The 24,320-nt window shown below is 55.0% G+C and overlaps 4 protein-coding genes and 4 non-coding genes across 12 annotated transcripts; 6 read left to right on the top strand and 2 right to left on the bottom strand.

The window, feature by feature from the left end:
* Positions 1-1,629: 1,629 nt before the first annotated feature.
* Positions 1,630-5,796, bottom strand: RAB34 (RAB34, member RAS oncogene family). Of its 3 annotated transcripts, none has more exons than XM_046675810.1 (11): positions 5,678-5,773; positions 4,804-5,016; positions 4,487-4,578; positions 3,338-3,406; positions 3,130-3,231; positions 2,963-3,027; positions 2,792-2,843; positions 2,520-2,601; positions 2,356-2,446; positions 2,119-2,226; positions 1,630-2,037 (listed from the first exon to the last, which is right to left on the bottom strand). In XM_046675810.1, exons 2-11 carry the CDS (start codon positions 4,855-4,857, stop codon positions 1,970-1,972), a joined length of 783 nt encoding a protein of 260 aa, XP_046531766.1. In that variant the 5' UTR covers positions 4,858-5,016; positions 5,678-5,773; the 3' UTR covers positions 1,630-1,969. The 3 variants fall into 3 exon arrangements, with proteins under 3 accessions (XP_046531766.1, XP_046531767.1, XP_046531768.1); XM_046675811.1 differs by having other exon boundaries at positions 3,338-3,403; positions 5,678-5,772; XM_046675812.1 differs by lacking the exons at positions 2,792-2,843; positions 2,963-3,027 and having other exon boundaries at positions 5,678-5,796.
* Positions 5,797-6,976: 1,180 nt separating this feature from the next.
* RPL23A (ribosomal protein L23a) lies at positions 6,977-10,380 on the top strand. Its single transcript, XM_046675814.1, has 5 exons — positions 6,977-7,121; positions 7,749-7,932; positions 9,318-9,494; positions 10,018-10,087; positions 10,319-10,380. The coding sequence occupies exons 1-5, from the start codon at positions 7,040-7,042 to the stop codon at positions 10,331-10,333; spliced, it is 528 nt and encodes a 175-aa protein (XP_046531770.1). The 5' UTR covers positions 6,977-7,039; the 3' UTR covers positions 10,334-10,380.
* On the top strand, positions 7,594-7,660 carry LOC124248051 (small nucleolar RNA SNORD42). Its single transcript, XR_006890932.1, has one exon. It is a non-coding gene; the product is annotated as a small nucleolar RNA SNORD42 (small nucleolar RNA).
* Positions 9,172-9,243, top strand: LOC124248057 (small nucleolar RNA Z17). Its single transcript, XR_006890938.1, has one exon. It is a non-coding gene; the product is annotated as a small nucleolar RNA Z17 (small nucleolar RNA).
* Positions 9,877-9,941, top strand: LOC124248052 (small nucleolar RNA SNORD42). The gene has a single exon (XR_006890933.1). It is a non-coding gene; the product is annotated as a small nucleolar RNA SNORD42 (small nucleolar RNA).
* On the top strand, positions 10,130-10,201 carry LOC124248058 (small nucleolar RNA Z17). The gene has a single exon (XR_006890939.1). It is a non-coding gene; the product is annotated as a small nucleolar RNA Z17 (small nucleolar RNA).
* A 446-nt stretch (positions 10,381-10,826) lies between the features above and the next one.
* Positions 10,827-12,848, bottom strand: TLCD1 (TLC domain containing 1). The gene is made up of 4 exons (XM_046675813.1): positions 12,329-12,848; positions 11,926-12,008; positions 11,747-11,829; positions 10,827-11,366 (listed from the first exon to the last, which is right to left on the bottom strand). Exons 1-4 carry the CDS (start codon positions 12,520-12,522, stop codon positions 10,983-10,985), a joined length of 744 nt encoding a protein of 247 aa, XP_046531769.1. The 5' UTR covers positions 12,523-12,848; the 3' UTR covers positions 10,827-10,982.
* Positions 12,015-23,133, top strand: NEK8 (NIMA related kinase 8). 3 transcript variants are annotated; one of them, XM_046675808.1, is made up of 15 exons: positions 12,015-12,397; positions 17,143-17,348; positions 17,588-17,820; positions 18,060-18,191; positions 18,693-18,901; positions 19,065-19,144; positions 19,228-19,409; positions 19,510-19,660; positions 20,059-20,135; positions 20,454-20,571; positions 21,241-21,391; positions 21,632-21,795; positions 21,897-22,055; positions 22,241-22,399; positions 22,802-23,133. In XM_046675808.1, the coding sequence occupies exons 2-15, from the start codon at positions 17,213-17,215 to the stop codon at positions 22,828-22,830; spliced, it is 1,980 nt and encodes a 659-aa protein (XP_046531764.1). In that variant the 5' UTR covers positions 12,015-12,397; positions 17,143-17,212; the 3' UTR covers positions 22,831-23,133. The 3 variants fall into 3 exon arrangements, with proteins under 3 accessions (XP_046531764.1, XP_046531763.1, XP_046531765.1); XM_046675807.1 differs by lacking the exon at positions 12,015-12,397 and adding an exon at positions 15,143-15,241; XM_046675809.1 differs by lacking the exon at positions 12,015-12,397 and adding an exon at positions 15,700-15,845.
* The last annotated feature ends 1,187 nt before the right edge of the window (positions 23,134-24,320 follow it).

Here is a 24,320-nt window from a genome sequence, read left to right as displayed (position 1 = left end):
ACACAACCCTCACACTGCACACTCCTCACACCCTTAAGTATAATATACACACTGCACATGCATGTATCGCACACGTAGGGCACATAAAAAATCTCACCACACACAAACAAATGCAACATGCAGACACCTCTCACAAACAGCAGTCAGGACACAGAACCACACCCCTCCTCCCCACACTCCAGGCAGCACAAACACTCCTCAGCAGTACTGTGGTGCAGGCTTCACACACACACACACACACACACACATTGAGTTACAGCCTCCGTGCAAAGCAAGGGGTGAGGAGTGCAGTCCTGGAAGGGAATGGAAAAAACAATTCCAGGAGAGTAGAAAAGCATCAGAGCCAGATCACCGACATTCCACACATCACACCCCTCAATTGCTCTTGGCACCTTTTTTTTTCTGAGGAAGACTTGCCCTGAGCCAACATCTGTGCCAATCTTCCTCTTTTTTGTATATGGGTCCCCACCACAGCATGTCTGCCAATGAATGGTGTAGGTCTGTGCCTAGGAACTGAACCCAGGCCACCGAAGCAGAATGCACTGAACTTTTTTTTAAGATTGGCACCAGAGCTAACATCTGTTGCCAATCTTCTCTTTTTTTCTTTGTCCCCAAATCCCCCTAGTGCATAGTTGCATATTCTTTTTTTTTTTTTTTTGAGGAAGATTAGCCTTGAGCTAACATCTGCCACCAATCCTCCTCTTTTTGCTGAGGAAGGCTGGCCCTGAGCTAACATCTGGGCCCATCTTCCTCTACTTTATATGTGGGACGCCTACCACAGCATGGCTTGTCAAGCAGTGCCATGTCTGCACCCGGGATCTGAACCAGCAAACCCCGGGCTGCCAAAGCAGAACGTACACACTTAACCACTATACCACCAGGCTGGCACCATAGTTGTATATTCTAGTTGTAGGTGCTTCCAGGTGTGCTATGTCGGGTGCCGCCTTAGCATGGCTTGATGAGCAGTGCCATGTCTGTGCCCAGGATGCGAACCAGCAAAACCCCCAGTTGCTGAAGTGGAGTGTGTGAACTTAACCACTCGGCCATGGGCCCAGCACACCGAACTGAACCATTAGGCCATGGGGCTGGCCCCTAATCATGTTTTAAAATGTAAAAAAATACTACTCATAGTTTTATGTGTATATCACTAAATACAAAAAAAATACTACTCATAGTTTTATGTTTGTATCACTAATATAGACATTAGATAGCACTTCTTCTGATACCTCCTCCCCCCCTCCCCCCAGGGCCTTCTGGTCAACCCAAAAAGCATCCAAAACTAAATCGTTTCTCACTGTGTTCCTCTCAAATAAGTATTTTTTAAAGGAAAAGCAGAAAGAGTGTGAAAAAAAGAAAAATATTATCCAATGGTGGAAATTTGGGTATAAGCACCAAAGGAGGACACATTTGGGAGGAAGAGACCAATGCAAAGCCAAACATTCAGATGTCACTCAGTGAGAGTGCAGTGTAGCCCCCTTAACCTGGTCCCTGAGCTCCCAGACTGCCTGGGGCCTGCCCAGGAGCCAGGGATGGCCAGAATCCCAGCAGAAGCCTCCAGTCCCAAGATTGCCATACAGCCCTGCCCATTTCACATCTCTCATCCCCAACAAAGGCCTCCAGCCCCCAAACTGCTAATAACAGAGACTTTAATGCATAAGGCACAGTGTGAGCCTGGGATCATTAAGCATCCGCATACCCAAAGGGCCCAGCAGGCTGAACAAAAGCAGCAAGGACCACTTCACTATGGTTGTGCTCCTGGCAGAGGGGGGCATCCAGTCTTTGGCATAGTGCCTAGGGGCAGGAAGTGACTAGCTGGTCCCTGCTACCCCTCTAGGGGGTACTGCCACCAAGGGGCAGGTCTTTGGTCTGGAGAAACAGTCAGTGCAAATGTCCAGGGGCCGAGCTCTGGGGGAGTCAGGGTGCCAGAGTGCCCCAGGGCTGGGCAGCCTCTAGACAGTTCCCTCACCCCTCATCGGCAACACGTGAGCTTCTTCTTGCTGGCAGTTAGGTAGAGGTTGCTGTCTTCACTGCTGATGCCTGAAGAAGGGTGGGGAATATTAGAGCAGGGATTGGAGGGTCCCTGTGCCCTCTGCCACCCTCATCCAGGTGGGCACTCACGAACAACATCCCCAATGCGCCGGGCTCCCGATTTCTCCAGCTCAGCCAGCACGTTGGCCTCAAAGGTCAGTGCTGCCACACGGAAGAAGAATTCCCGGACATTTTCACCTGACACAGGGAGATGGGTGCTCAGGGGCAGTGCCAGGCCTGAGTTCATTGGGCACAGGGGGAGGCGTAGGAAAGCGAGGCAAGGGAGGCAGAAATGCCACAGCAGAAGGCCCGAAGGCTCTGACTCACCAGTGAGAGATGAGACTGCCCAGTACTCGGCCTTCATCTCTTGGGCCATCTTGAGCGCATCTTTCTCCATTAGCACATACTGAGCAGGAGTCTGACGGAAAGCCAGAGTCAGATCGAAGGGTTCCCCTCATCAAGTTGGAAAGTCCCCCCACTGGCACACTCACACTCAAGTCTTTCTTGGAACCCACGAGGAAGAGAAGCACGCTAGAAGGGTCGTTCTCCTTGAGTGCATCAGCTAGCCACTGCCTGCCACAGATGGTGGACAGTGAGAGATGAGTGAGCTGGACAGGCTCCTCTCGCCAACACTCATATGCCTAATTACCTTCTCTTTGGTCCTAGATGCATTCTTTTCCTTCCCTACCATGCCCCTGACCCCCATTCTTTTCTGAACCCCCTCTCCCCTGAGCCCCCACTGTAGTTCAGCATCCCCACATACTTGGTATGTTCCAGGGAAGCCACATCATTCAGGTTGAAGACAATGATGATGGCTGGAAGAGTGGCAGAAACAGCCCCAGGTTGACGGGGAAGATACAACTGGCTCATTGCCACAATCTCCCAGGCCCTAGATTAGAGGCCAGGTGTACCCCCACTTCACCCAGCCCCTTACCTTGGGCTCCTCGGTAGTAGGTTGATGCAATGCATTTGAACCTCTCCTGTCCAGCAGTATCCCAGCTGGGAGGAAGGAGGGGTGAAACACAGGTGTGGGGGTGGGGGTGACATGGGGTATAGGTGCTAGGGGAAGGAATGGCTGGAAGGGGTGGAGGGAGAACTCACAGCTGCAGACTGAAGGGGACGCCCAACACCTCAAATCGTTCCATCTCAAAGTCCACTCCGATGGTGGCCTTGTAATTCTTATCAAAGGTGTCTTTGCAGAATCTGAGGGGACAAAGGATGCTCTGGCCCTGAGCCCAGCCCACCTGGCTAGGCGTGGCCCTACCCTGCCCAGCCCAACCCAGCTCAGCTCCGGCCGGCCCCCTCTTACCTATTAATGAGACAAGTCTTCCCCACCGACAGGTCCCCCACCACAATGACCTTGGAGATCTTAAATCTGCTGGACACAAGAGTGGGCAGGAGGAGGGGACGCTAGTTCTTTCACCCTAGGGAGTCCCAATGCTCCCTAGTAGGTCCACGAAGGTAGCTGCACCCAGGCTGAGGTTACCACAGACACCAGGCCTCCCAGGCAGCTTGCCTGGGACAGATGTGCTGGGGAGGAGTGTTTTGTGCTTCAGTATCAGAGAGACATGAATTTGAATCCCAGCTCTTACACCCACTAGCTGTGTGACTTAGGACAAGTTAGCCTCTCTGAGCCTCGGTTTCAACATTTGTTAAGTGGAGATTTAGTATATATTTTATCCGGTTATTGTGAAGGTTAAAATGAGATAAATGTCCTATATTCTGAGACATATCCGCCCTACACACATACATTTTAACATCTCTGAAATCAGGATACATCTTAAAAGTGATGGTGTTTTCTATTTAATAAAAGACAATAATAGTACCCAACACACCGCCTGGCACACAGTAAATGCTCAATTAATGGTGCCAACTGTTATTAATACTACCCTTTTTTACCCACAATGGGATTCATCCCTGTAGGCACAACCCCCCACCCTGGGGCTCAAATGGATGATATGTTGGAAGCTGAGCTGCTGACCACCTCTTCATGCTGGACACCTTCTCTGTGTCAGGAATTGAACTGCCACCTTTCCACCCCAACCCATCTCATAGGGCTCACCACAACCTTGCTGGGAAGAAAGGGGAGAACACGGGGGCAAAAAAGGAGGAATAATCGGGGCTGGGCCCGTGGCCGAGTGGTTAAGTTCGCGCGCTCTGCTGCAGGCGGCCCAGTGTTTCGTAGTTCGAATCCTGGGCGCGGACATGGCACTGCTCATGAGACCACGCTGAGGCAGCGTCCCACATGCCACAACTAGAAGAGCCCACAACGAAAAATACACAACTATGTACCGGGTGGCTTTGGGGAGAAAAAGGAAAAATAAAATCTTTAAAAAAAAAAAAAAAGGAGGAATAACCATATAGTTGGCAGAGGCTGAACAAAGCCCCAAGGGGTTGCTTGTGTACCCTGGCTTCCACTACAGGGTTTCCCTTCTTTGTTATGGGGTCTCTAACTCACCCCACGGTGCCTGTCCGGTGCTCCTGGCAGGCGCAGGTGACGCGGGGGTGGAAGCCTTTGTGCACGTGCAAAGCGGCCTCCTTCCTCAGGCACTGGAAGGGATGGAAGAGAATGGGACTCACCCACTCCGGGCCCTTGTCCCGAAGCCAAGTAGCCCAGGGAGGGAGTGAGGTTGGGGGGTGGGGAGCGGACCACCCAGAAGCAGCAGGCCTAGCAGGGCGGAAGGGCTGGGCCCAAGCCTGGAACTGGTCCGATGCCACCTCCTCCCCGCCCACACCCTACAGCAGCCAGAAGCCCGACGTGGCCCTGACGCCTACCTGGGGCAGCTCCGCCAGGACGCGGTCCCTCCGCACCGGCGCCAGAATGTTCATCTTGCCTACGTCCTTGCGGGGCGCTCTGAGAAGGCGCGGAGGCCTGATCCGCCCCAGCGACCCGGGCCCGTGGAGACCCGACAATCACCCGCGACCGAGGTGTCCCGACTATAACTCGGGGCCACGGGGAGTCTACGGGAGCCCGTGGCCTCGGGGACGCTACGACCACCGCGGGCCACGGGGATGAGACAATCACCCGGGGCCGGGGCGAGCCCACAATTACCCGGGCCCGGGGCGTCCCGAGGACGACTCGGGGGCGAGGAGACCCCTCTGCCGCCAAATGGGGGCGGGGAGTCCCGTCTTGGGGGGCCCGGGCCCGCGTAGACCCTACAATAACTCGGGGCCGGATCGTCCCTACAATAACTCGAGGCCGCGGAGACCCGACGACAACTCGGGGTTGAGGTGGCCCTACCATAACAGAGCGGCCCAGGGGCGCGGAGCGGCCCCGCCACACGGGGTCAGTGTGGGCAGGGACGGCGCTGCGAAGCCCGCGGGCGGCTGAAGGAGGGGGCGAGGGGCCCAGTCCGTTGCAGGGCCTCGCGTCCCACTGGGCTCTTCCTCCGCCAGCGCTGTAACATGATCCCCGGAAATTCCTGGAGAAGGGCCGCCCCTCGCCCCTCTCCCGGCAACTCCCGGCCTCGCAGCCCGCCCGGGCCTCCCCTTCTTCTCCTCCCCCTGCGCTGCTCAGGCTCCCCCTCCAGACGCCTCAGCGGGCACCAGGACTACCCCCACCCAGGCTGGAACCAGCCCAGATCGGGATCCCCCAGGTCGCTCTCCCCTGCACCTCTGTGCGGAGCTGCGCCTCCTTGGGGACCCTTACCCAGGCGAACCGGTGATGGGGCATCGGTGACTGCTGCGCAGGATCTGGCTGCGCCAGGAACCAGCGGGAGGGAAAAGGGGGAGAGAAGGGGCCCTAGGAGAGGCGGTGCTTCCCTCCTCAACTTCAGGCCCAGGACGTGACTCATAGAGTCTGCCCCTGCTCGCCCTTTTGCCCCGGGAGGCTGAGAGGGGAGCACAGAGGGGGTGCCAAGGTCGGAACGGGGTGCCCACCAAGGAGAGAGACGTCCAAAGTCTGGTGTCTTTTCCTCCAAGGTTGTCGTGTAGATTGAGGGGTGGGGAGGCCGAAGACCAAGCTGCCTCCCTGGATGGAGAATAAAGAAGGGCTAGGTGGGCCGAGAACTTAGCCCTTTGGGGAGGCCACCGCTCCGCGACGTGGGGACTCCCCTCTGTTATGGCGTTCTTCGCTTTGATCCCATTGGAATCTCTCCCCACCAAAGACAACTTTTCCTTTTTGCAGTTTTGCAGGATAGAAGAGAGGGTAGCACACAACAAATCTCACCTTGAAAGGGGAAATCTGGTTCCAAGAGGGGAGGGGAAAGGCAGAAAGGGCCGTGTGGAGGTGGGGTAGGCAGACCCTCAGAGATGCAAACCTGACAAACCTGAGCGTGACTAAACCTTGCTGTGTGTCGGGAACTGAATCTGAGGATGCAAAAATGACTGGGGCAGGGTAACGAAGACTACTTAAAGGAGGGGACTGTGAGTGAAATTATCAGCAAGAAAAGCTAGCGAATCCTGGAGAAACCTGCGCGCTGTGTGTTTGGAATATTGGTAGAGTTTCTTCCAGAGTATTACCGGGGAAACGCAGGAAATCTAATTGTCACAGGGGCAGATGTGGCTGCCTCCTACCTCTTCTGACACTGCTCCTCCCCTCTGCCTGACTCTACTTTTTCTGCCACCAAATCACTGTTATTAATAAGTCACGTCCCCTCTCCTGACCTCAATTTCCACAGATGTCGTCTGAGGGAATTGGACCGGAAAAATTCTGCACTAACGTTCTAGAATTTTGCTTCACTTTCCCTGGGTCACTCTAACCATATTCATTCCAGTTTGCAGTATTATTATCTCCTGGAACTGCAATCCTCTTTGAAGTTGCTCAAAATGAGAAGCGCTCAGGGTCAGACCGAAGCTGTGGCCAGCTTCACCCATCCGGCGCCGGGTCGCAGCAAATAAAAACGTGTCTCCAAAAAACTACAACCCCCAAGAAGCTTTAGCAGCTTACGAGCGGAGGCGGCGCCTGCGTAGTTCCTCTCGCGAGGAAATTAAACCCAACTACCATTCCCAGCGGGCGCCGCGCTACAAAATTATCCAATCATCTTTAAGTAAAAACCATCGCGAGTCTTCGATGAGACTTGGCTCTATAAGCCCGTGGAACCGGGTCTTGGAAACCCTTTTCAAGAAGATGGCGCCGAAAGCGAAGAAGGAAGGTGTGTGCTCGGCCTGGGGGCTGCCGCTGGCTGGTCTGGGATCCCCGGAGAGCGAGCGAACTGGGAGGACGATGGCTAGGCTAAGGCTTGGGGTGTCTGCTCTGGAGCTGCACCTTGCGTTTCGGCCGCGCTGCGGTGCGCGTGGGCCCAGCCGCATGGGCTCCAGTGAAGGGGGTTGGGGAGGCAAGCGCGGCCGGCACCACCCGCCGGGGACAGCCAGACAGTTGGTCCTGGGGAGCTACCCGCATCTACAGGCCGGAGCTCCATGTCTCCAGACCTATAAGGAGTCAGTGCCATCAACTTTCTTTTTTTGTCTTCTTGTTAGACGGCGCTATGTTCCCTTCCAGGGTGACTGTGCGATGGTATATATTAAATCAGCACACATCCTGGCAAGTATCAAGCATTCGATCGTTGTTAGTTACTTTTTGTCTTTCTGGTATTCCTGGAGTTACTCCAAGTTCTTCCCAGTATCGTGCACATGATGGAAAAAATTAAACCACCTGAAATTTGTGATGTCTTCAAAGGAACCGCTGATGCACGTGTGGCCTGGGGTGCCCACTACCGGTCTTGAGGCCGGAAGTGATCGATTTCTGAATCTGGCACCCTTATTTTCTTTCCTTCTCTCAGCCCCTGCCCCTCCCAAAGCCGAAGCCAAAGCAAAGGCTTTGAAGGCCAAGAAAGCTGTGCTAAAAGGCGTCCAGAGCCACAAAAAAAAGAAGATCCGTACGTCACCCACCTTCCGACGGCCCAAGACACTGCGGCTCCGAAGGCAACCCAAGTATCCTCGGAAGAGCGCCCCGCGGAGAAACAAGTCAGTACTGCCCCGTACCCACGAAAAGATGTTTGGGGAGTCTCCGTTGGTAATGTGAAAACTTACCAAACCTAGAGCACGACTTCTCAAAAACATGTTAAACCTAGTGTGCTTCTCTAATGGGAGTGAGAGAAGATCATTAATATCCTACTTAACAAGCGGAGACGTTTTTACAGTATTGGCAGGAATTGTGTAAAACAACCCAGAGTCACTGTCAAGGTTAATTGTTAGGTTAATTATTGCTTCATATGTGGTCAGGGTTTTAAAGTCCACTTTCTTGGGAGTATAAAGTAGGGCTTAGAGAAATGTTCTTTGTGTTGGAGTTCAGGTTTAGTTGGTTCCTTGTTGCACCTGTTGCTATAGGGAACAGTCCTTGAGGGTCAGGATGTGGGATGACTGTAGATTGATAAGGAGATTCATTCATCTGTAGTGGACAGTGAAGTCCTGCCACAGTGTGTGGAAACTTCTTTTCAATCACTCTTCCAAATTTTTCCATTCATGGAATGGTTAGGAGGAAATGGGCAAAAGGTTAGGGTACTTGAGTATTTGGGTGTCATGCTACTGATAACTGACCGTAGGGAGCACAGATTAGAGTAGAGCCATGGTAGTAGTTGCCACCAATGGGTTTCTGGTCCTCCCACTGTGCTTCCTAAAAAAAAGGCAGGAGAGAGGGTTGTGTCCATGGAGGACAGCACTTGACAGACTTTTTACCCCCATTTGGACCTAGAATTTAATGTGATGAGAGGTGGAGACCTGACCTCTAGCTTCAAAACAAGAAGGTTGTGTTCGGTGGAATAGAGCCTTGCTTCTCTGAATTTCAGGGGGCATGTTGTGTCATAGGTGTGTTCAAGCCACTGGTTTTGAGTTTAACCTGAGCTGCAAATAAAAAGTTGCTCTCAAGAATTGATGGCCAGCCCTCAAGCCAGTTTTCAGCAACCAAAGAGGACAGAAATGGTCTATTCAACCACAGAGTGAAGCACCAACATTCTTTGGAACCCTAATCTGGGTTTCAGGATTCCATAGTCTAGCTTTGTGCTTTTGGGTTAAGTTGTTTAACCTCTCACGTCTCAAATTTCTTCCATCAATTTGCCCTTCAGAAACGTTGAGGTCAAATAAAGAATGAAGGAGTTTGGAACTCAAAGATGATTCTTGAATCACTTAAAGGATGAAAGCCCTTCAAGTGAAAGAATGCACGAGGGTTCTGTCCCCAGGCCGAGGCTCCAGGTCTCTAGGTTTCAGGGTGCAGATGATGACACTGTTCAGCGACCAAAGTCTGACGAAGATGATAGCTACCTCGTTGTCTGATGCACCTGGGCTCCAAAAGAGGGCCCATCTTTGCTTCTGCTGGACCCTGGGCAGGTGACCCCATTTTGCCTCTCCCGCAGGCTTGACCACTATGCCATCATCAAGTTCCCCTTGACCACCGAATCAGCCATGAAGAAGATAGAAGACAACAACACGCTTGTGTTCATTGTGGATGTCAAGGCCAACAAGCATCAGATCAAACAGGCTGTAAAGAAGCTCTATGACATTGACGTGGCCAAGGTCAACACCCTGATCAGGTGAGTGGGGCCCTGTGGGATGGAGAGGAGGCTGGTGCTTCAGTCAGGAACCAAGAAACCTGAATCGCATGAAATTTCTTGATGCTGCTTTTGGGGTCAGAAGGTGGTTTCACAGTGTGCTAGCCTTGAGAAATGAGTAGCCCCTGCTGTAATTAGTTCTATGTGTAGAGTGTAGGCTTTTGAGCTTGTCCTGCCTCTGGGACTTAATTTGCGCGTTTGGTGCTCATTTGCTCATTTTGGTGCTCTAGGTAGAGGCAGGCCCTAAAGTGAGATACAATTTTATGTCAGAATACCTCAATTTAGGTCTTGAAACATCCTGTGGTGTTTCCCAGAAAAGGTAATTGGCTTCCTTTGTGGCTTAGTGACTTCCCTAGTCCCCTATGCGCAAATGATGGAAAAATCACTATTTGGAAAAGAATGACATGAGCAAAGGAACCACTGATGCGCAAAAGACTGGGGGAGGCAGGGGCCTATGCTGGCAGTGAGGGGCAGCGGGGTCTAAGGGCTTCCTTCTCCACCTTAGGCCTGATGGAGAGAAGAAGGCATATGTTCGACTGGCTCCTGACTATGATGCTTTGGATGTTGCCAACAAAGTAAGCTTCGTTTGCTACAAACTCCTTAACACCTACCCCTCGGGTGCAAATGATGTGTATGTTAGCGACCAAAGCCTGACCTTTGCTGATTAGGCCTAACTGACTGACTGTACCCCTATCCTTAATAGCCCTACACTCACCATGTGCCATCATTTTGCTTTTTAACCATGACATTCCAGCTTAATCTTCACATTGCAGCTCCCAGTAACAAAGCTCCCTTTTGTTTTTCAGATTGGGATCATCTAAACTGAGTCCAGCTGGCTAATTCTAAATACAAGTTTTTTTTCACTATATATATGCTTCTTGTCTTTATGTTGATTTCTGGTTGGGCTGGGAGGAGGCCATACTGAGGTATATACACACCTAAGTAATAGGACTTGGGTAAGACTCTTGGTCTATGAACTGTGTTGGAACACTTGGCCCTGACACTTCATCAGACTTGTTATAATCCTGGTGGTGGGACCTCAGGTAGCAGAGATATTTGTGACCCAGGCTAGGGTTAGTTGTCCTAGCACAACTACAACTTGCCTCCTTCGTAGGGGTAAGAGAACAAGCAAGAAGCTTTATAAGAGCCCCTTCCTTTATCCCTGGAAGAGGCTTTATATGAAACCAACACCCAGGGTTTTCATTAGCATTCATTTTCAGGGCAGTGTGGGGCTGGCACCATGTCCCCACACCCATCTATCATCTCCAACCGGTCTGTCTGCTCCCCTCTCCTTGACAAAGAAAGGACAAGGACTTCAGAGGAGTGCTTTCATTAATGTTTTCAATGGTGGGCGCAAGCTTGAAACATGGAGAGGATGCTCCAGACTTGGGGCTGAGTCTCTCAGTTTCTGTTGGAGGCTGTTCCTGGTTGTGTTTGTCTCCTTGCCACAAGTCCCAGGCTCTGTGCCTTTCACTCAGTCAAGAACTTGTCTTTCTGTTGCCGGCGGGGGACACGCTCAGGGCAGAAGTCCGAGCGGAGGAGGCGGGAAAAGTAGATGAGGATCATGACATCCAGCATGAGCAGGACACCCAGCAGAAAGGTGCCGAGGGTCCTCTGGCCCACGTAACGCAGGAAGAAATGGGTGAGGTAGGCCTGAGGGGCCAGGCGGAAGAGAAAGTACATAACCAAGTTGACATACTTGTTGATCCGGTAGAGGAGGAGATCCTGGGCATTGTTGATCTTCATCATCATGCGGATGGTGAGGAAGATGTTGCTGACCTCCACCAGCAGTGTTAGGACACCCCCACCGACGAAACTGCGCCAAAAGATGCCTGAAAAGAAGGCAGCCATGGCCTAGAAGACAAGGGAGAGACCAGGTTAGGGAACCCAGACACCAAGGCTCCCAGACTGAGGGCTGGAAAATCCTCTCGTTTCCTCTTGGAATACTATAGTTTACAGTGGATTCAACACGATTAAGTTTTGATCCCAGCCCACAGGTTCTGGCTCTGGGGGTGGGGTTTCCAGTCTAAGGAAGGCCATGAATTGCTGGCCTCAAATAGTAAGCCAATGGCACGGAGACAGTGTCAACCCTTAGCATCCTAGCATGAGATGCAGGACACAAGGTGGGAATGGGGTTAAGAAAAGATGGTCTTTACCTCCCAGGTTCAGAAAGACAGGGCTGAGAGTAGGTTGCTAGCACCGGGCCTATACCGCGTCCCATGCTTCTCACATACCATGACGTGATGGACGAGGTATTCCCAAGAAGCTCGAGCCTGACGACTAACCACGATGTCTACCGTGTCGTGGATAAAATACCCTAGGGGAGGGATGGGGGAACAGATCATGAAGGGGTCTGAAGAAGCAGCTACGCCCTGTCCTCCTACCGACTTAATGTTTCCTGGGCAAGACTTACCCGCGGAGAAGCAAACGAGCAGATAGCCAGAAAGCGACCATGCCGTCTCAATTTCCACAAGCATCTCGGGAGCCTGCCATACACTAGAAAGGAGGGAAGAGGGCAGACTCTCATCTCGGCATCCTCAAGGACCCTCAACTCCCCTATTACCCTTGCCAGTCCCTGAGGAGTCTGGGATCGCGCTTTTGGCTGACTGGGGAGCGAGGAGGGGCTTGGCTGAAACCCAGGTGTCTCCCGTTTCCCAGGTGAGACTACCCCTCCCCTGGGGCCGCTGCCGCTTCTGGTTGGACAGCATTCCAAATAGGGAATCAGGTGAGACTGCGTGGCCTCAGTCCGTCCGTGAGGGATGGGGAGAGTAACGCGGGATCCTCTAGCCACCTTCACTCCCCAGGCCTTCACTCACCACAGCAGCGCCCAGGTCCCTGACACAATGGAATGCGCGAAGGAGACGAGCAGGTTGTGCCAGCGCCAGGTGCGCAGCGGGTCGGCGCGCACGTGCTTGGGCAGGGGCAAGCGACAGAGCGCGCGCCGGAGAGCCCGGAAGGTCAGCGTGGCGCCCAGGAGCAGCGGCAGGGCGGGGTGCAGCAGGGGGGGCATGCTGGCCCTCCCCGCTGTCTGATGTCCGCCCTCTAGGCGGCTCCCCGGGCTGTTCAGGGAACGTAGCTCCCTCGCTGGCCAGTCCACCCCGGACGCCTCTTCCGCCGGCCGCCAGCCTCGCACCGTATTCGGGGAGCTCTCTAGGCCCCGTCACTCCTCCCCGGCCCTCCCCGCGGGCCTCTACCCCCGCCTCCAGCCGCCCGCCCCGCCCCGCCCCATCCGCCTGTCCCCGCCCCTCCGGCGCCTCCCCGGCACCGAGGGCGCGAGCCCCTTTTCCCGGGGGCCTCCTGCCCGGCTCCCGCAGCCTTCGGGCGAAAAGGGGCTGTTCTGGGGGCGCCAGGCGCCTCCCGACTGCCGACGGAGTCCCGCCTTGCTGGCTTGGCCTTATTAACCCGCGTCCCCACTTTCCCCGGGGCCACCGGCTCCCCAACCTGGGCGGTACTGAGAGAACTCTCTCTCCGCCCTCAACGCCTTTCTGGGCAGAGCTGGGCGGTTCCTGTCACACCCCCACGTCCTTTAAACCCTGGTTCTGGGGACAGGTCGGAGCCCCGCCTCGGACAACGATCCCTAGCCAGACCCCGTTCCTCCACTGGATCACTAGCTGCTTCTTCAAGCCAGAGACGGACATGTTTACCTGCCTCTACCGCGCCCCGCACCGAGTCGGTGCCTAGAAACTGTTGACTAACCCATCACCATCCCTCCTCCCAGTCCGCTCTTGGGCTCCAGGGACAGAGCGGCCGTCACGGTCCTCCCTCAGACAGTCTCAGCTCTCTTCTCCCGGCTCCCTGGAGGCTGGGGCCGGGAAGCCGGCTGACTTCCCCAGGCTGCGGGGTGATCCTCACTCTTCAGGGCAGTGGCCTGGAGCAGTTACAGGTCGCGGCCACTAGGTGTCAGTCTGTCCACACTGTGGCGTGGGATCCCCTCCCGCCTCCAGAGGAACGAGGTGGTTGCTTTCAGGGGAGAGTTAGCCAGACTCTGGCGAACGGAGGAGCTTCTGAGAGCCGGGGCGAGGGGGCACGGGGCGGCAGGGTGGTAAAGGAGAGGAAGTGAGTAGTAGGGGGAGAAGGCGGTGAGCGGTTTTGCGAAAGGCAGGAAAAGCCAGAAGCCTGAGGCGCAAGAGACCTAGGGGCCAAGCAGTTTGGGTGTTTGCTCTGCCTCCCGCGATGGCTCCAAGGTTACAAATTAACCCCTGTGGGGCTCATGGGTCAACCAAGGCCCGATCGGTTTCTAGGTGAGAGCACGAGTGTCCCGGGTGAGCGGCTTTCCGCCTCTGTGCTCCCCTTTGCTCACGGGGCAGCTTTGTCCGCCAGCCAACACCGGCCGGAGCCAGCGACCGAGAGGCCCTCATGGGGCCGTTCCAGTGGTCATTCCCCATGGGCAGGTTTGGGCACCCTTTCCAGGGGTAGAGTGAGAGCAGAAGATAAACACCCCTTTCCTCACAGCCCTCACCCACTCCGAAACAGGGACGCTATCCCTTAGCTAATGACCATCCTTCTGCTCCTTACCTGAGCTTTTATGGGGCTTGCGAGGAGCAAGAAGCTCCAGAGAGACGCCTGGAATTAAACTCACTTCCGGTCAAGATCCTAGACAATCGTACTAACTAGCCTACCTCTGGGCAGAAGCCTTAAACCCATATCGGCCTCCCCCTGACCCTCAGATAGTGGTCCACTTCTCTCCCACCTTCCCCTAAGGAGGTTCGCCCTAGTTGAGCTATGAAGGCAGATTACCCTGCGACAGTGTTGTGTGTGTGCATCGGGTAGTTGAGAGTGTTGACGACCGCGGTGCTCACTAGTCGGGACGGCCTGGAGACCATGTCACGTCCTCCCTAGGTGAATCAACTTGTACAGCTAGCGGTTTCCCCGGGTCCCTCCCTAGGCAAACACGAAACTAACTCTGTTCCCTGCCCCACAGACCGAAAGCAGTGATGCTTTCGGTTCAGTTTTTTCTTTCTTTCTTTCTTTCTTTTTTTTTTTTTTTGAGCAAGATTAGCCCTGAGCTAACATCTGCTGCCAATCCTCCTCTTTTTGCTGAGGAAGACTGGCCCTAAGCTAACATCCGTGCCCATCTTCCTCTACTTTATATGTGGGACGCCTGCCACAGCATGGCTTGCCAAGCGGTCCATGTCCGAACCCGGGATCCGAACTTGCGAACCCCAGGCCTCCGAAGGGAAACATGGGAACTTAACTGCTGCGCCACCAGGCTGGCCCCTCTTTTCAGTTTTGGTACTGTTTATTGTTTGCATGTCAATGAGAATCTGCTCCTCTTTCCCAAACAGCGTCACTAGTGGGCAAAGAGGGGGTCAGAGAGAGGTCGGTCCTCGCTTCCCACCCTCACTTGGCCCGCGCGGGGCACCCCTCCGGTCTAAGGAAGCTTTGCGAGGGCCAGATGCAGCCACGTGTGTGGAAAGTGGCTGGTACCGTGCCGGCCATTGCGGAGCGCGCCAAGAAATCGCATATCGCCCCATTCCTTGAACCCTAGAAAAGAGACTGTGGATAGAGGTTGCAGGAATGGTGCAAATCGGCAGAGATCCCAGGCAGAACCAACACCTCGTTCCACTTGCTCCGCCCCACAATTAACATACAGCGTAGGGGGCGTGGCCCTGGGTGGGCGGGTCCGCGCACGCGCCGCGCCTGGGTGTGGGGGATTCCGGAAATGTGACTCTGAGAAATGAGATGGAGAAGTACGAGCGGATCCGAGTGGTGGGGAGAGGTGCCTTCGGGTAAGCCAGGGCTCTGGGGGAGGAAATTGCTCGGGGAGATGGAGAAGAAACCCCAACTCTGACCGCGAAATCAGTGCTCGGCTAGCCCCGCCCCGAGGCGTGAGCACCCACTCTGGGAAGCCCCGCCCAGGCTTCCGGTCCCAGTCCTGGCTGGGAGACTCCGCCTCTAACGAGGTCACGCCCCCGGCAAGCCTTTGCACCCCCGCAGAGTTGCGTTCTTGGATTCCTGATTCATTCATTCAACAGATGTTGAGCGCCAACTCTACACGTCAGGCTCTCGGTGTTGGGTGTACAGATAAGACCAAAACAGGCGTGGTCTTTTCTATCTCGGAGCTTACAGACTATAGGAAAATTATACAACAATCAAGACACTGTTAAAGCAGTTATACAACACCAAGGAGTACTTATTTGGGGTGGTCAAGGAAAATTCTTCTCAGACGTGAAGTTTAAAGCCGAGACTTGAGGAATGAGGACGAGTAGTCTGAAGGTGAAGGCAGAGCTTTTCAGGCAGAGGAAACAGCATATGCGAAGGTCCTCACGTGAGAAAGAATTCAGAGTATTTAAGAAACTGCCAGACTAATGCAGTTGGAATGTAGTGGGCAAGGTAAAGACGGGTATAAAATGTGATTGTCACGGAGGGCGGGGACCAGATTATAGCCTCGTAGGCTCAGGTTAAGGGATTGAATTTATTTGCAGTGTAAAGGGAAGAGGTTTAAGCAGACGAATGGTCTTTTTATGATTTGTATTTTTAAAATGTCACTCTGGCTGCTGTGTGGAATTTAGATTTGAGGGTGACAAGAGTGAAAGGGGCCATTTTGAAGCCTAGTGCAATATTTTAGGCAAGAAATGATAATTTGGCCAAGGGTTATAGCAGAGATCACAAAGAGAAATGGGTGGGTTCACGATATTTTGGACGTAGAAACAGGATTTACTGATGGTTAGTGTGAGATGGAGGAAAGATCCTGGCATGATTTTCAGGTGTCTGACTTTAGTAACTCGGGGATGGTCGTGTCATTTACTGAGATGGAAGATACTGAGGAAAGAAAGGTTTTGGGAACAGGAATCAAGAGTTTTATTTTGAATTTGTTAAAATTTAGGATGCTCTCGAGTCATTCAGGTAGAGATGCAAAGCAGGTAGTTGGATAAGTCTGGGGCTCAGAGGAGAGGGCTGAGCTCGAGACACAAATTTGATACCTAGAGGACCATCTTATAGTCCATTCATTCAGCAGATACTGATTGAGCTCCTGTTATGTGCTGGAGTATGCACTAGGCTATGCACTGGGGATACAGAAGTGAACAAGAAAGAACAAGAACCCTGCTTTTATGAACACTGACCAGTTGGAAGAAAATGATATGATTGGCTTCCACTCATTGAGCATTTTTTTAAATTGCTTTTTATCCCCAAATCCCCCCAGTACATAGTTGCATATATTTTAGTTGTGGGTCCTATTGAGCATTTTTGATGCACTAGGCACTGTGCTAAGTGCATTTTCTCATTTGATCCACTCAACAACTCTATAAGGTCAAGTCTATTTTCCAGATGATGATGTCACAGGATCCAAGACCAGATAACTAGTAAGAGGAGGAGCCAGGATTTGAACCCAGGCAGTTAACTCCAGAGTCTGTGGGAACTTAGAGAGATCAAGACTAACTTTACCTCATTGTGCCCCTGGTGAAACTGAGTCTCAGATAAGTTAAATGACTTGCTCAAGGTCTCACACACAATTTGTGGTCAGCTCTCCTCATTTCTAAACTCAGAGTTCTGTGCACTTAGTTAGATGACCTCTTAGTCTGGGTGCCTGTTCCCCCTCCCCTCTGGAACATCCAGTCACCAGGTCTGCCCTGCCTGATGTGTGGCTGGAGGCTCAGCTGGCACCCACTCCTATACTCTGCATCCTCAGGATTGTGCACCTGTGCCTGCGCAAAGCCGACCAAAAGCTGGTGATCATCAAGCAGATCCCAGTGGAGCAGATGACCAAGGAAGAGCGGCAGGCAGCCCAAAATGAGTGCCAGGTCCTCAAGCTGCTCAACCACCCCAATGTCATTGAGTACTACGAGAACTTCCTGGAGGACAAGGCCCTCATGATCGCCATGGAATATGCACCAGGTGGGCCAGCATCCTTGTATTGGCCTGGCTCCAAGGGCCTCTCACCTCTAGGACAGGCAGACACAGACCAGCTGGCTTCCCTCCTTGGAATGGGCTTGGCTGAGGGTCAGAGGTAGAGAGTTCTGACCCCAGTTGTGTGACACTGGCAGGCCCTTGCCCCATCTGGGCCTTTAGTTTCATAAAAGCAGAGTCTCAGGCATTGAAAAGCCTGGGTCTTGACTAGTCCCTTACGGCTGCAGGCGGCACCCTTGCTGAGTTCATCCAAAAGCGCTGTAATTCCCTGCTGGAGGAGGAGACCATCCTGCACTTCTTTGTGCAGATCCTGCTCGCATTGCATCACGTGCACACCCACCTCATCCTGCACCGGGACCTCAAGACCCAAAACATCCTTCTTGACAAACACCGCATGGTCGTCAAGATTGGCGACTTCGGCATCTCCAAGATCCTTAGCAGCAAGAGCAAGGCCTACACGGTGCCTGGGCATGGAGGGGACTCAAGGGTGCTAGAGGCTTTGAGGGCCAACGCCCACTCGGCATCCCTATCTCCCCACCCCTACCCCCCAGGACCTTGGCCCCTCACCCCCTGGCTGGATGGTCCTTCAGGAGAAAGCCCTTTTGCCTGCTTTGGGGAAAAACTGTCTTCAAGTGGGCCCATGGGCAGAGCCCTTGGTCTTCCTCCCCAGGGGCTGTAATATCAGCTTCCCTCCTGCAGGTGGTGGGTACTCCATGCTACATCTCCCCTGAACTGTGTGAGGGCAAGCCCTACAACCAGAAGAGTGACATCTGGGCCCTGGGCTGCGTCCTCTACGAGTTGGCCAGCCTCAAGAGGGCCTTCGAGGCTGCGGTGAGAAAGCACCCCCAAGGGGACAACTGGGAAAACTCTGGCTCCCCCCCTCTGAAGTCCTCAGCCCCAACCACTTCTGTGTTTCTTCTCTTGTGGCTGAGTCACGTCTCTCTCACCAGACTGGTGGGTTACCCCAGGGCAGGGCTGTGGCTTCCCTCAGACCATGCGTTCCTGAGGGTAGGGCTTAGGTCCCCCCATTTAAACTGAGGGCTCCTGAGGGCAGGGCTCTCCCATCAGATTAGGGACCCTCTTAAGGGCAAGGCTTAAGTTTTTGCAACAACCTGGGGTTTCTGAGGACACAGCTGCAGCTCCTCTATCAGAGGTTCTGGAAAGCAGAGTTCGGCTCCCCTATCATCCTCGTAGTCCCTCACCAGACTGAAGGCTCCTGAGTGCAGGGCCCTGACCACCCCATGAGACCAGGGGCTGGGGCTGGAGCTGGAGGTGCTGCCGCCTAAAAGCCTGGCCCAAGGCTCTGGCCAACCCAAGTTGGTGCCTTCACAGAACCTGCCAGCCTTGGTGCTGAAGATCATGAGCGGCACCTTCGCACCCATCTCTGACCGGTACAGCCCTGAGCTGCGCCAGCTTGTCCTGAGTCTGCTCAGCCTGGAGCCAGCCCAGCGGCCACCGCTCAGCCACATCATGGCACAGCCCCTCTGCATCCGTGCCCTCCTCAACCTCCACACAGACCTGGGCAGTGTCCGCATGCGGAGGCCTGTGCAGGGAGTTGGGGAGGGGGCCTGGGCAACGGGGGGGGGGCACCTAGTGGGAGCACAGTAAGACTGGGACAGAGGGAAGCTTAGGGCAAGTCCTCCATTCCTACGTGTGGGGATGCCAGGGAGAGTTCGTGTCCTGAGGTCCCCATCTGTCCAGCAGGGCAGAGAAGTCCCTGGCCACTGGGCCAGCCCTGACCCCAGGCAGCACAGGGAGCAGGACCACCAGTGCCCGCTGCAGGGGTAAGTTGAGGCCGTTCGCTGGGTCCCCGTAGACGCCACGCCATTCCTACCAGTTTAATAGGCCTGATGAACTGTCCTTGCAGGTATCCCACGGGGACCTGCACGGCCCGCCATTACGCCGCCGCTGTCGTCGGTGTACACGTGGGGTGGCGGGCTCAGCGCCCCGCTGCGACTGCCAATGCTCAACACAGAGGTGGTCCAGGTGGCAGCGGGGCGCACGCAGAAGGCCGGTGTCACGCGCTCTGGGCGCCTCATCCTGTGGGAGGTGAGCAGGCTGGGGGTAGGGAGCTAGATGGAGTGAGGGGGCGCCTGTCAGGAGGTAAGGGGCTCAGGCGCCGCCCATGTCTTCCCCCGCCCTCCGGCAGGCCCCGCCCCTAGGCGCCGGAGGGGGCGCCCTCCTCCCCGGGGCGGTGGAGCAGCAGCAGCCCCAGTTCATCTCCCGTTTCCTGGAGGGCCAGTCAGGTGTGACCATCAAGCACGTGGCCTGCGGGGACCTCTTCACGGCCTGCCTGACTGGTGAGTCGTCAGGGGACCACACTGTGGGGAGAAGGTCCTCCAGAGCAACTTTCCTCATTGCCTCTCATTTGCACACTGCTCACTTAATGCTTCTTTCTACTAGTTATTGAGCACCAGGGGCTTTACTTAATCTGTTTCACCCTTCGTAACAGGCCTGGCGAGGTAGTTATATTATCCCCATTTGACAGATCTGGAAGCTGAGGCTCGGAACCTAAGTCACGTGTCCAAAGCCACACGCTTGGGAAGAGAAACGCCTGTCCTTTTCTGCCCCATCCCATTCTTCCAGCCCTAGCCTCCAACTAATTTTTTCTTGCTCTCCCAACCCAAGGTTGAACTGGTCTGCTGGAGAAACAGCCTAACCTCTGTCCTTTCCGTTTCCTCACCGCCCTCCTTCCCAGACCGAGGCATCATCATGACCTTTGGCAGTGGGAGCAATGGGTGCCTAGGCCATGGCAGCCTCAATGACATCAGCCAGGTGAGTGTTGCAGGTACCTTGGGGAGGAGGAAGTGGGAAGATGGCAACGAGCCCACATCTGAGAGCTGACACCCAGGTTGGGGCCAGAGGAATCCCCAGCAGCCACAGTCCCTCTAGCACCTGTTCTGGGGAGCATTAGGGGAAGTACAGAGAGACGGGACTTCCTCAGGGGCGGCAGTGTGTGTGGGGGAGTTAAAGAGACAGCCACCACATGAGAATTTGCAGCCTCCAACTTTGTCCCTACAGGGAATGCTGAGGCCAAGCAGCTTGTCCAGGCCCCTTGCCCACAGTCTCCTCTTGCTTCCTCTTTCTCCCTAGCCCACTATTGTGGAGGCCCTGCTGGGCTATGAGATGGTGCAGGTGGCCTGCGGGGCTTCTCATGTGCTGGCCCTGTCCACTGAGCGAGAACTGTTTGCCTGGGGCCGTGGAGATGGCGGTAAGCTCTTCACCCTGTTCCAGCCTCTGGCTCTATGTCACAGCACTCCCAGCCGTGATTTGTTCCCCTTCATCTGCACCTTCCACCCCATGGCCTATTCTCTCCTTCCTCTCTTCTCTCCGATTCCATTCATTTATTCATTCAACAAACCATTACTGGACACCCATTATGTGCCCACTTTGTGCTTGGTGCTGAGACAAGATGAATAAAATGTCACTTCCTTCAGGTGCTGATGACATAATGAGGGAGATTTCATTCATCCAGCAAAATTTATTGCAGCCCTCTCTGGATCAGGCATCAGGCTGGGCATTGAAACTAAAGATGACTTAGATGGGGTTCCTGTCTTCTTGGAGGACTCAGGCTAGTGGGAGAAGGGATGACACATCTCAGCATGATAGAGGAGAGACAGCATCAGGGCTCCCCCCAAAGTCCACAGGTGTGGGATACCAAGCAATGGCAAGGGACTGCACCTGGGGGAGACAGAGGTGGCATCTGAACAGGGCCTAAAGGACAAGTAGGATTTTGACCTGCACAGGGGCCCAGGGTGGGCATTTCAGGCTGAGGCAACAGCCTTCACTCGTGCTGTTACCTCCTCTCCGTGGGTCCTTCTCATCCTGGAATCACCAACCCCAAAGTTCAAACTAGCCCCATCCCGGTTTCTCCTTGTAGGCCGGCTGGGACTAGGCACCAGGGAGTCCCACAGCTGCCCCCAGCAGGTGTCCATGCCCCTAGGACAGGAAGCCCAGCGAGTTGTATGTGGCATTGACTCCTCCATGATCCTCACTGTGCCTGGCCGAGCCCTGGCCTGTGGGAGCAACAGGTAAATAGGTGCACCAGGATGACTAGCCTGCCCCCTCACCCTCTCTGGCTGCTAATGCTCCATCTGTCATTGCCCACGTCCCACCAGAGAGCAGAACTGAGGGGGGCTGAGGGTGCTGTGGGGTTAACTCACCGTAGGATCTGTCCCCTGGTGCACCAGCTCCTGCCGAAAGATAGGTGGGGGCAGGATAGTCTATAACAAACTGTCTCAGTTGGACTTGGCTTCTGGCTCTGCTTTCAGGTTCAACAAGCTGGGCCTGGACCACTTCTCCCTAGGGGAGGAGCCTGCCCCCCACCAGCAAGTGGAGGAGGCCCTGAGCTTCACACCACTAGGTTCTGCACCCCTGGACCAGGAGGCCTTGCTGAGTGTGGACCTTGGCACTGCTCATTCGGCTGCTGTGACCAGTGAGTAGGACCTGGGCACAGGAGGCAGAGCTGGACTCTCCTGGCCTCCTTGGAACCTCAGCTGAGGCCCCTTCCTTCCTTTCCTCTCTCCTCCCCTATAGCTTCCGGTGACTGCTACACTTTTGGCAGCAATCAGCATGGGCAGTTGGGTACCAATGCTCGCCGGGTCAGCCGGGCACCTTGTCGAGTCCAAGGCCTCCAGGGCATCAAGATAGCGATGGTGGCCTGTGGGGATGCCTTCACTGTAGCCATTGGGGCAGGTGATTACTGGGTGCTATGGGAGCAGATAGGGTGTGGGCAGGCCCATGGGCAACGGGGGGTTATCTTGCTCAGGGCTGCTGAACTCAGCAACCTCGTATTGGGGCTGCTATGGCAACCCAGGGGGGTAGCTGCTTACTAAGCTATGTCCTCCTCCCATTTCCCTCCTTGGGATTCTCTTTGGCAGAAGGTGAAGTGTACTCTTGGGGTAAAGGGGCCCGAGGTCGACTGGGAAGGAGGGATGAGGACGCTGGACTCCCTCGGCCAGTGCAGCTGGATGAGACACACCCCTACACAGTGACTTCTGTCTCCTGTTGCCATGGAAATACTCTCTTGGCTGTTCGTCGTAAGTTACAACTTTTCCCACCTCACCCACACAGGGGTTAACTCAGCTGGCCCCTGCCCACACTCCCATCTGGGTGGTCACAGCCCAAATCGCTAAAAGCATCTTCAACCCCAAATACATGAAAGCAGAAGCTGTGGGGGTAAAACTTTCTGCCGGGGTGGGCAAGGGTGAGTGCTTCTTGGGCCTCGCGGAAATGCTGCCTCCACTGCTTCCCAGGGCCCAAAGGCATTCTTTCTCCTCCCGCCCCCAAGTCCAATTTAGTTAGAACTCCTGTTTCTGGCCTGGCAGGGTCCAGAGTCCAGGGCCCAGTGTGGGAGTAGGAGTGGGAGCAGAGGTGGATGATGCTTGCTGGAGGCACTACCCTCTGGGAGGCTGCAGGCGTTTCTCTTTTCTACTCTCCAGCTGTCACAGATGAGCCAGTCCCCCCCTGAGGCACCTGGATACACCTCCAGACCACCCTGATATTGCTTCTCTTCTGAATGTTCTTCAAAAGTGCAGGTGCCTGAGGCATGACTGTCCCCACCAGCCCTCTGGATTGTGGGGATATAAGAACGAGTGAAGCTCTGCTTTTGGCCCTGGATATTTAAAACTCAACCCATCCTATTCCCCCAACACCTCTCTTTTCTCTCCCCACTCCTTCTCCTCTTTGTTTTTGTTCTGAGGAAGATTAGCCCTGAGCTAACACCTGCTGCCAATCCTCCTCTTTTTGTTGAGGAAGATTGGCCCTGAGCTAACATCTGTGCCCATCTTCCTCTACTTTATATGTGGGACGCCTGCCACAGCATGGCTTGCCAGGCGGTGCCATGTCCACACCCGGGATCCGAACTGGCAAACCCCGGGCTGCCAAAGTGGGATGTGTGAACTTAACTGCTGTGCCATCGGCCAGCTCCTCCTTCTCCTCTTAGGTCGGTGTCCCCAGGGTCCAGCCTGGCTAGAGTTGGAAGCCAGACCTAATCTTTGGAAGCATGTTGGTCTCCAGAACCTTGGCAGAAAAAGGCTGGAGGTGGCTGTGGCTCCACTCAGACTCTGCCCCTTCCTCCAGCCCAGTTAGAAAATAAGTCTCTGGTGCCCAGTGCGGGAGCAGCTCAGTGCTTTGGAACAGGGCAAGCCTGGGCCTGCCTGGACTGGCCATTCTGGCGGCCTAGCCTGGCCTAGCTTCTGCACTGCCCGGGGCAGGGCAGTCCAAGGGAGCCTGCCACCCGCCGCCCCCACTTCTATATCCTGAGGCAGGGATTTGCACAACTTCTGAGTGCCTCTCTCCCTGGGGGAGTGCATCGGCCTGCAGTGTACTGCAGAGAGGGCTCCTGCTGAAGGTTGCCCCTCACCCCACGCCATTGCCCCAAAGCAGGTTGGGAGAAAGGGTAGGTAGCTGGCCTGACCAGACCAGTTTCTCAGATAACTGGGAAGTAGCACCAATAAAAACATCAGCTGCCTGCCTAGAGTGTGGTCTCTTCAGGGATGGGGGCGGCGGCCAGGCTCCCAGGGCTGGGCTGGGCCCGATCTCGGCTGCAGGGCCGCGACCGCGATCGAGGGAGGAATGTGGGCGCAGCCTCAGGCTGGGGCCGAGGTTCCTCTGGCCCAGCGCCTAGCCTGGCCTCCCCGCCCCAGCCGGGCTCCCGGAACTGGTTGCCAGGCTTCAGCTGCGTAGCACCTGGAAGCTGGAGCCCCAGGCCCCTGGGCGATACGTGGCCCCCGAGACGGACCTGTTGACTCTGGAGAAGCGAAGCTTTGTGGCGCGGCCCGACCCGGCCCGTCCCCCGGGGTCCCCCGCCCCATCCAGGGTCAGGGCCCCCGAGCTCTCTTCCCAAGGGGAAAGAGGAGCCCCTGCTCCGTGTAGGGGGCGAGCCTGGCCGTCAGCCGACCCCGAACCCTCGAGCCCGCGAGGTGGGCGGGGCCGACGGCGGGCACTAGGACCGCGAGG

The sequence above is a fragment of the Equus quagga genome, chromosome 11, assembly GCF_021613505.1.
Source record: "Equus quagga isolate Etosha38 chromosome 11, UCLA_HA_Equagga_1.0, whole genome shotgun sequence".
NCBI lineage: Eukaryota > Metazoa > Chordata > Mammalia > Perissodactyla > Equidae > Equus > Equus quagga.
The sequence above is the reverse complement of the archived record's forward strand: the minus strand, read 5'-3'. Positions and strand labels throughout refer to the sequence as shown.